The sequence below is a fragment of the Diabrotica undecimpunctata genome, chromosome 9 (assembly GCF_040954645.1).
Source record: "Diabrotica undecimpunctata isolate CICGRU chromosome 9, icDiaUnde3, whole genome shotgun sequence".
Classification (NCBI taxonomy): Eukaryota; Metazoa; Arthropoda; class Insecta; order Coleoptera; family Chrysomelidae; genus Diabrotica; species Diabrotica undecimpunctata.
Genome location: NC_092811.1, coordinates 108,984,676 through 108,995,415, shown reverse-complemented (window position 1 = coordinate 108,995,415; position 10,740 = coordinate 108,984,676). Strand labels below are relative to the sequence as shown.

At 37.4% G+C, this 10,740-nt stretch overlaps 1 protein-coding gene across 1 annotated transcript in view; it reads right to left on the bottom strand.

Annotated features, from left to right (window-relative positions):
• LOC140451278 (uncharacterized) overlaps window positions 1-10,740 on the bottom strand; it is an 862,244-nt gene that overhangs the window by 835 nt on the left and 850,669 nt on the right. Inside the window, 15 exon segments of the mRNA XM_072545021.1 lie at window positions 5-59; window positions 61-121; window positions 1,391-1,421; window positions 3,056-3,323; window positions 3,325-3,362; window positions 3,649-3,672; window positions 3,675-3,704; window positions 3,707-3,772; window positions 3,775-3,804; window positions 3,807-3,882; window positions 3,884-3,945; window positions 6,712-6,795; window positions 8,944-9,252; window positions 10,057-10,299; window positions 10,302-10,739. Coding sequence (XP_072401122.1) covers window positions 5-59; window positions 61-121; window positions 1,391-1,421; window positions 3,056-3,323; window positions 3,325-3,362; window positions 3,649-3,672; window positions 3,675-3,704; window positions 3,707-3,772; window positions 3,775-3,804; window positions 3,807-3,882; window positions 3,884-3,945; window positions 6,712-6,795; window positions 8,944-9,252; window positions 10,057-10,299; window positions 10,302-10,739 — 1,815 coding nt within the window.

The window sequence follows — 10,740 nt, the reverse complement described above, 5'->3', positions numbered from 1 at the left end:
GCGCTAGTCTCAGAGTCTTTTAACCAAGATGTAGAGGTTTCAGTACTGTAAGACCGTTGGCTCCTTGTCTGTTGCTTCTTTGAAGTCATCTTGATCAGTATCTAAAACAGAAAGTTGTTGTAAGTTAAAATTACAAAATTGTGCACCACAGTACTTGATTCTTTAAAAACACTCATGCCAGAAAAGTCTTAAGATAACTACAACTTTAATATAATGCTTAATTTCAAGAAACAAATTCTATTTTATTACAATATTAATCGATCGACTATTAATAATAAATTGATATGACTGCTGTTACTACCTTTAGAGGAAAATTTAGGAAACACTGCGGCCTACAGTGTTCCCTGATTTTTATCTTCCTTATGGCTTCTTAGTGCTTAGAGAAGCTCACGCAGTTGTATTTCTCCCAAGAAATTTAAAATATCTAGAGGCTTCATAATTAGACAATATCTTACATCTCATGTACTGACAGTTAGGGAGAGTTAAAATCAAAAATACTAGAAGTATTTTTGATTTTTTTATTCCTGTAAATCTTCCCCAATGTTTAGATCTTTTGTGATGAACGGTCTTTTTCGATTTTGTTCCACTATTAAGCTGTGACTAGTTTCAAAAAAGAGATTGCGTAATTAGAGAAACTGTGTGTCTTGTTTTTGTCTTGAGTACCGTGCCCAAGTTTTAGCCTGGGTAGCTTCCATGACGATTTGCCGATATCGTTTTCGATCTTGCGCGGCATGTAATAATTCATCTGCTGATAAGCCAGTCCATTGACGAAGGTTTCGCAGCCATGAGTATTTCTTCCTACCAATTCCTCATTTTCGTCGATCTTTCCGTTGAGTATCAACTGCATTATCCTGTATGTGCTTCCTCTCATTATATGCCCCAGATATTCGAGTTTTCTCTTTTTATCATCTTTATTAAGTCGCCTTCACCTTGACCTACTCTGTTCAAGACTTCTCTGTTTGAAATGTGCTGAACCCATGATATTCTGAACATTTTACGATATAACCACTTCTCGAAGGCTTCTAATTTGTTCATCATGTTAACCTTCATAATCCAGGTTTCATATCCATACAGTAATACAGGATACACATAACATTTTAGAAACTTAATTCTCAGCTGTAAGTTCAGCTGAGGATTGCTCAGAATAGATCTAAGTTTCATAATGCTCCTCTTGCAATTTCTATACGAGTTTTAATATCTTCATCTAGATTTAGTGTCTCGTTTATCCAACATCCTAGGTATTTAAAATGGTTAACTTTTGTTATCGGTTCATTATTGACAATTAGTTGTATAGCGCCGTATAAACTGTGTTGAAGTTACTTCACTTAATTTCTCAAAGCGTTCCAATACTACTTTGGAGCTGATGACATGTGATTTCATTGCTTTGATGGCTGCTTGACTATTGGACGTTATGGCAATCTCTTGTCCAATATTTTTTTTTTCAATTTTAACTGGCGGCATGTTCCAGAAGATTGAGTTTCTTCTTGAAAGACGCTTGCCATTTGCACAGGTTTTCTGAGTACTTAGTTCAATTCCAGTTCATTTTGATGTTTTAGAGCAGTCTAATTACCATTTAATGCCATTTTTGTTTTGATCGAAAAAAGTTGAATCGAGAATTGGGTCTAATGATTCCTTTTTTGATTGTTCTATATATGGGTATTTCCCATTGCACCTCTTATGCATATATGCCCTCTCAGATATTTCCCCATGTTAGGTTAAGTTAGGTTAGGTTCCTCCCCACTATGAGTAGGCGCTTAACTACCCTTCCATTCGATCCAGAAGTCTATTGTGGCTCATCCCTAGTCTTTTAAAGTCTATTATGGGACTTTGGTGACACTTATACAGATTCGTAGAGCTCGAGTTCAAAACCTGGGCAGTTGCACAGAAAGTGTTCCGCCGTTATTCATTTACCCCTTGAAGTGACAGTGTCCCGTTAGGATACCTACGATAATTCGTAAATCATTCCTACTCATCCAGTACATCTTTGGATCTCTTCTTCGAAAGTTCAGGTATAAAAGTCTTCGAATATTTAAGACCCATTTGTTCGTATCAGTGATTACGTTCCACCATCATCTGATATCGTTCTTTTGGCTGTGCATGTTGCTATACCATCGAAATGTTCAGGGCCTATGAATGATTCTTTTGTCCTTCCCCTGGCAAGTAGATCTGCTGTTCATTCCCTTCAATACTAGTTTGTCCAAGCACCCAGAGTAAACTTCTACTTTGTTACTTTTTCCGATCCGAATCAGATTCTGAAGACAGTTCCAAATTAACTTGGAGTCAATTTGATTCCATTCCGTTCCCCATGTTGCTTACACTGTCTTCCCTAGATTAGTATCCCGTCAGTGATGATTGGTCTCACTATTGCCTATTATATCAGGATTCTGAGTTACATCTCCAACTTTTTCTGCAAAGTGTCTGCACATCATTAAGGCTTTTGTGACCATAGGTATTTAATTGTTTTCCACTCAGCTATGGTCTTATCTATTGATATTTTTAAGTTTGTGTTATCTCTTCTTTGTAAAAGCTATTAAAGTGGCTTAGTGTGGTAGAGCTTAAGTAAGTACCATCTTTTGACTCCATATATTTGTATAATTTAGTCAACTCTTAATTATGTCACAGAAACGATTATTTTCGAACTTTCTAGCGGCACTTCCTCGTATGATAGCAGTTGATCTATTATTTGACTCCACATCAGTGGAGACGAAAATGTTTCTTGTGTTTATCGCTGCAATTTTATACGACTAACATTACTGAATTGTGCTCTCAGTATCGCTAGGACACATGCCTATAGAACTATATATTCGAAGCCCGGCTTTACGTTGCAAAAAAAAGTTTTCATCGATAACATTAATAAAAAATCAAATAATACGAGCAGTCATGGCCAATTTCACAGACAGTGAGAACTTTGGAGAACAGTTAGTTATATGGCGCAAGTTAGAAATAATTATTAGTCGTCTCAAAGACCTTTTAAAAGATAAGAAGACTCCTTAAGAATATTTTTAAATTACTCCTAAAAGATTTAAATTATAAATTTTAAATAAAAAATATTTACCTCCGGACGGAAGAACCTTAAACGGTTCATCGGATTCCAAAGGATCACTCAGTCCAATTTCGTTCTTGGCAAATATCCTAATCATATATTCATGGTCTTCTTGTAAATCCCTGATTGTGAATTTCTGTACACCCTTCTGGACCCTTCCAATCTCCATCCACATGGTCTTTTTGGTGTCTCTGATGGCAATGTTGTAACCTAGTAGCGGTGAACCTCCGTCTGATTCTGGGATTCCCCATTCCACAACGATTGCGTTGGGTCCTATGGTCCCTTATTTCTAGTGGCGGCGTTGGCGGGGAAGGTACAGCTATAAATAAATGAAAGTCCATTAAGTTACTTGAAATGAAATATTTGTGGAATGAATTGTAGCAAAATATTCTAGAACTGTCGTAGAGTACAACAAAAGAAGTCTTGAAAGAGAGAGTGTAACGAAACAATGTCTTGTTCATAATAATACTTTAAACTGAAAGCCCAGTATATGAAAGCAAATCAAACAAGATGCCCTTACATGGATGATGTTTTCATAGAAGACAGTTTGTTTTATAAACAACTGATTTTATAATATTGACCAGAATTAAAAAAATAATACTCACTGGCATGTGTTCGCATTTGCACACCTCAGAAGTAGCTGGCGGACTGAGTCCAATGCATTTTCTGCGTACACCCTGAACAGATAATCACTCTTTTCTTTCAAGTTCTCGAAGGTGTATTCCAAGAGAAAGTTTCCAATGTAAACACTTTTTCCCATTAGGCATGTATTCAAGTTTCTTTTCGACGATGTAGCCCGTAATTTCAGTTCCACCATCGTTTTCTGGCGGTTCCCAAGGTTAGCGTTGCACTTCTACTGGTCAAATCTTTGACCTTGAGGTTGATTGGAGGTGATGGTGGTGCTATGGAAAAAGTTAATATTACTAGGCGCTTCTAAACGTATGTACGTAATATATTAGTTTGCTTTAGCAGCACTAGTAATTAAAATGTTAATTGCAAGGTTTATAAGTGAAATATTACAATCTAAGATACTATATAGTGGACTAAATAATTGGATCAGTAGTAAAAATAAGATAATGTATTTTACTGGTACAGAAACATAATAAACCAAAGAAAATGCTAATAAAAAATAGCAGCATTTGGTTTTATAGAACAATCCCCGTCTTAAGTTTACAAAAAACCAGAAAAAAGTTAGTGTACAAACTGATGAACACCACAAAAGACAGTAATATAGGGGTGACAATATTAACTTAAACACATGTAAATATGCGTTTATCTCGAACAAGACAAGTATTAAAAATTATATTGGAGAATTCAATGTTTAGTTACAACGGGATCTCTAAAAGCAAGATAAACTAGCTACCATAGTTTACAGACTAGCAAACACCATTGACAGCTTCTCCCGGAAACGTCTACTAGTAGACGTCTAATCCTTAGAACACCAGACCAAACCAAATCAGATGGCTAACATTAAGTCACAAACTTTAGCTATTACAATTTACCAATTTTTTTTCCTAAAAAATCCCTTCAGGGTTACTTCGACTAGTTTGGCTCTGCGTGGGACCTTCCTGTCCTCCGTCAATGCATGTGGCTTGGACCAGCTAAAACCCACCCCTGTCATATAAGCTTCGGGGTGGAATCGCCCGTTGGAACATTACTTCGCTCTACATTACTTTTCGCACTCATGCGAACACCACGTTCGCCTCTGCCTAACCAGGCTTTCTCCTTCACTTTCATTCCTACGTATATATACATACCTCCCACCCGTCATTATTTCAGTCTCATCGCAACCCTGCCTCCAGAAGTAAGAAGTCCTGTCGCTCTCCCATGCATGCCGTCATTTCTGCCTCTCTCGCTCTCTCGTTCATACTCGCATTTAATCCCGTATTGTCAACCTTTCCTTCCTACCTCTGCAAGCGCAGTTATTTCAATTCTATTTTCGACAACACCTTCCTCGTATAGTTGTGGAATTTGTTCCACCACCACTTATCCGTCACCATCTTCTCTGCCATCTCTATCATCGACTCAAACACTCTCTCCAGCTCATTCCGTTTTCTTATCCATCTGACACACTTCTAAAGGGTATGTGACACAGTGTACGAAGCCCCACAATACAGGCACTTGTCCGATTCAAACTTTTTAATCTGTACAATTAGCTGCGTAAGCTCCGATGTCCGTATGAGTACCTGCTTTAAATAGTAGTCTACGCAGGTGATCATTAGATTAGGTATCAGTGACTTCGTGTACTGTGCCACATCTCCCGTTGCATCCCGCTGGTCCTGTCACTTCACGATGGATGTGGCGCTCTCCTCGCTTCTGAAATTCGCCCCTATATCCCTATTTCTCCGCTGAAACATTCCCTTTCTCTCTCTCACCAACACACGTAAGAGACACAGCTAGTGATCACCCACAGGCAGCAGCAGAGACAGTTCTGTAAACACCTGGTACCCGCAGCAAACAAGTTCTGTCCTCGCGTACCAAGAGCCTTTTGTAATCTGTTTCCACCGCTTCACTCCAGACTGGTGCCGCTTAGAGGGATGGTAGATTGCACAACACCGTGAAGAACTCTCCTTTTTTCGAATTTGGGTCCCACCATATTGGATATTGCCCTCTCCAGCGTAACCGCTCTTTCCGCCGTTTTACAGGCCCAGCATTCGTCTGAAAGACCACCCTCAAGTACTTGACGTACTTCTTAGGGGTGATTCGCATACCTGCGCAATCGAACACCATTCCATTTCTCTTTTTCTCCGTCGCGAGACTCAAACCATGGTCATTCATCCAGTTCTGGATCAGGACACTTACTATACTACTGGTATACCATACCCGGAATCATGATTAGCAATTATTCCCCAACACAATGAAATATCTAGATCAGTTCCTTTTAGATCACGTATTAAATGATTCGTTGAAACGAATAATAGACATCTTAGAAGCCTAGATGTTTCGAACTAAAACATAGATGAAGGTACACAAAAGATCTAATATTAGTACGGAAAGTAAGAAAAGGTATTCGAGCCCAAGCGACCTTCTTGAAATCTACAATCTACAATAATTTTTTACCATAAATTTTTTAATGGTGAATAGATCATCAGTTGACCCTGTCTAAATCCGTTGACGTTTTGGCTGAAGTAATTCCCTGTAGACCAATGACAAAACTAAATAATGGAATTTTGTTCTTAGTTGTTTTAATTATGATCCAATTGAAAAATCAACTTGCATTTATATATCCAATACTAGACCAAAGAAAACTATTATTTGAGAAGAAAAGTATTCTCTTCCTTATAACTTAAGGAGAGTTCTTTCTACGAAGAAAGACAATCATAGGTGATGAAAGGTGGCGGGCATAGCTCAGTCGCTAGGTACAGACTTGCCTTCGAAGAACACGTAAATCCATCGGTTAACGCTAAAACTTGAGCCAGAAAGTTACACGAATGGCTTCCAAAAAAAGTAAAGATGTACATAGCGAGGTAGCGAGGTTGGAATATAATGGAGATTAAAGCAAACAAAAAATTGAAGCATTGCTTCACAACTTATATTATAAACACATAACACATAGGTTCAGAAACATTTATGGATATCTACAAAATTCCACAATAATCAGTAGTTTAAAAAATCTAGGAAATCTTTTTTTTGATCAGAACATTGTCGCAGTTTTGCGGAATACTTACTTTTATGTTCTAGTTTAGCTGGTGGGAAAATACCTAGTAAGCAATATAGCGTCTCATCGGTTTTTTCAAACTGATAGTTAATTCCTAAAGCAAAAGCAAAGCATGAGCAAAAACTAAATAGAATGCAAATAAAAAATATTTATGTGAGCGGGAGTAATATTTAAGCCGTTAATTAAAGCAATAATGTACACAGTAAAGAAAGCAAACTAATTGAAACAGTTCTTATAACTCTTTACAATAATCAGTTAAGTTACTGTTTAATCTCTCGACCATTTAAAACCTTTTGCATGTGGTATGTACAACGTGTTCCTTTTTTAGAATTATGGTAGATATATTATTTAACAGAACTGGCATTTATCCTGTTCAATTCTATTCAATTTTTAATTATATTGTGTCTTTTAATCCAGTATTATTTTAATTCAAGCACTACCTAATGTTATATTTTAAGATCTTCTTCTTCCTTCTTGTATATAGGCTTTAAAGCCTGTTTCTTCTTCAATATTAGCCTCCTAAATTGTTTAAATTATCGCACCATCTTGTCTTGGTCTGCTTCTTCGTCCATTTGGTGACTTATCTCGTGCTATTCCTACTATCCTATCCTCTGCCATTCTACTAATGTGTTCGTTCCACTCCTGTTTCCGTTTTGTCACCCATCCATTTATGTCTTCTATGTTGCATGCTCTTCTTATGTTTTCGCTTCTTTCCCTATCCAACAAACTTTTCCCTGATATTCGTCGGAGTATTTTCATCTCTGTTGTTTCTAGTAGTCATCTCGTTTTGAGATGTGTCAGGTCTTGTTTCCGCCATGTATGTTAACATAGGTCTAATTGCGCTTTATAGATTCTTGTTTTGTGTCTTGTCTTAGGTGTTTGTTCTTAAAGATTGTGTCATTAAGAGATACCCGCCGCTTTACTTGCTTTTAAGCTTTGTGTCGTACTTCTTCAACATCTCCGTAACTTCTTCTTCAGTGCCTTATCCGGTCCGGATGTTGGCGATCATCAAGGCTATCATGGTTTTGTTGACTGCTCTGCGAAACAGCTCCGCTGAGGTCATCCCAAACCATTGTCGGAGATTTTTCAACCACGAGATACGACGGCGTCCCGGTCCTCTTCTGCCAAATACTTTACCCTGCATAACAAGTTGAAGAATTCGATATTTTTCTTCGTTCCGCATCACGTGGCCGAGGTACTCAAGCTTGCGTTGTTTAATTAAATTAAGCACTTCTTTTTCTTTTGGTCATGCGCTGTAGGACCTCAACGTTGGTGACATGGTCCACATAAGATATTTTTAGTATCCTTCTGTATATCCACATCTCGAAGGCTTCGATTCGTTTGTCAGTGGCTTGCGTCAGTGTCCAGGCTTCAACTCCATACAGTAACACTGGAAGAACGTAGCACCTCACTATTCGCATCTTGGTTCCCAAACTAAGATCACTGCAGCACAGCAAGGATCTCAACTTAATAAATGTAGACCGTGCCATTTCAATTCTGGATCTAATCTCTTGAGCGTAGTCCCATTGTACGTTGAGGGTAGTTCCGAGGTAAGTGAATCTGTCGACTCTCTGGATCTCTTCGCTACCCGCCATTAGTGCCCCGGGATCTAAATTTGTACGGCTGACAACCATGAATTTAGTTTTCTTAATATTAAGGTTCAGTCCGTATGTTACGCTCACAGTTCGCACTCGGTCTAGTAAGGCCTGCAGATCGTTTAGGCTGGTTGCTAGTAACACAGTGTCATCGGCGTAGCGGATATTATTGATGTATTCACCGTTCTCTCGGTTCTCCGTAACTAGTTATATTATTCAAGATGAGATGTCAAAAAATATGTGATTTTCCATGTTCATCTTCTGTGTTTTTATTTTTAAAGAAGCTGTTCATTTGATAGATTGTTTTCCAAAATGAAAGTTAACAGTTGTTTGCCTCTATCATTTCTGCCTTTGCTTCCAAAATTTCCCAATATTATTTCAGAGGGGTCTTCCTTAGTGCCTATTTTGGTTTTGAAATCGCCACCTATTATTAAGAAGTAGTCAGAAAAATAATTTACTGGAACGAAAACCTGTAAGAGATAAGTTAGAAAAAATACTTTATAAAGTAGGAACTAAAACCTTTTCTACTTTCCTAGTAGATCATTTCGTTCTGCACTCCACTATACAATAAAAACAGATTTTTTACCTCGAATCGAGTAATTGAACCTGTTCAAGTAATTTGGAAATTATGAAAAAAAATGACATACTCATTCTAGATCCTGCAATGATCGTTTCTGATGGAAGATAAGGATCGCTCACACCAATAGCATTCCTGGCAGTAATTCTGTAATTGTAGCCATGTCCCTTTTCCAAGTAGTTAATGGCGAGGTTGGTAATGTTGCCTTTAGTAGCACCGACTTTCTTAAAGACCTTCTTAGTCTTAGCTTCTTTCATGTCGACTATGTATTCGATGATTTCAGAACCACCGTCACTTTCCGATGGCTGCCATTGAATGGTAAATGATGTATCTGACATTCCGGATATTTCTAGAGGACCTCTTGGAGGAGAAGGTTTATCTAGAACATTAAGAACATGTTAAACTAAGTTATCAATGTATGGATGTTATACCTTAAACCCTCAAACTAGAATAATTAGAAAGAAAAAATAGGCATTCATTAGTTGCACCTCCATCTATAAAACGAGTCACAGAAGTTGTTTTTTCAGGGAGAATTATGTTCAAATCTTTTAGCGACTACTGCCGTCCAAAGTAAACGGTGTTATGTAGTGTGTCCACTCTCTAAACTGGGAAATTTGGTTAAGAATCCGTGTCCGTTTTCAGCTTTCACCGTACCTGACGAGGGTCAATACAGGCCGAAACATGTAATTTTTCTTACATACTTTTAGAGAGGAAAGATAGGACTCATGTTTTCTGTACATAATCCTTGGGTCTTTATAAAACGATTGATGAAAATGAAGAGAAACGTTAACTAAAAGTACACGTTTATATCTTGATGTAAAGAAAGCTTGCAAAATAGTTCGAAGTACACCGTGTATGGTCTATGTTTCACCAAGTAAAAATTACAAACAAAAAAAATGTACCAATAATAAAATCATAAAACAAATTAAGGAAAAGGCAGAGAGAGAAAGATTAATTTGTTACTCTGGTATAGGTCCGCAAGAATATCGAGACTAAAAAGAGTAAAACTGTTCTACGGATATAAATAGAAATCAATAGACAATTGATGTGTTTGCAGAACCGAAAAAAAAAACAAGGAAATCACTAGCGAGATGGAATAAAGAGTGAAGTCACTAGTAGAACAGGAGATTGAATATTGGAAGATAAATAATTTATTAATAAAATAAAGAAAATTAATACTTACCGCCAATTTTAAGTTTGGATGAAGTCTTCAGTTGGTATTTTTCTACCGTACAAGAGTATTCGTATTCATCTTCTGTAGAAGTTTTATGTACAACCAATCTTCTTATCCTGCGATCTTCAAAGATAGAGTATCTGGAAGATTTTTCTATGCGTTCATTCTTTCTGTACCACGTAACTTCGACGTCTTCCTTAGAAAGTTCGACCTCAAATTCGGCGTCGGTATGTATTGGAACAATGGTGTATCTGGTAAAGATCTGATAAAGGTACAGCTTGGCACTTCTACCGTAAGTCTAGCTTTGGATGATTGGGTTCCAACTTCACAAGAATAGACACCTTCATCTTCAGGTTCGGTTTTATAGATTTTCAGTTTTTGCCTCTTTCCGTCAATAGACAATTGAACGTGTTCTGAGAATTGTATTTCTTTACCGTCTTTGTACCATCTGGCCAAGGCATCACCTTTAGAGAGTTCTATTTCGAAGACAGTCTTGTCGCCTTTGTTAACCACTTGATCTTTTAATGGTGTTATAATTTCTGGAGGTAATTCTATTACTGTTACATCAGCTCTACATTCTTCATCTACAAGTTTACAGCTGTACTCTCCTTCGTCATGGATTGAAGTGCTACGGATTAAAAGTCTTCTTAATCCACCGTATTTCTCAGTATCAAATTTGTCTTCGGTTTCTTT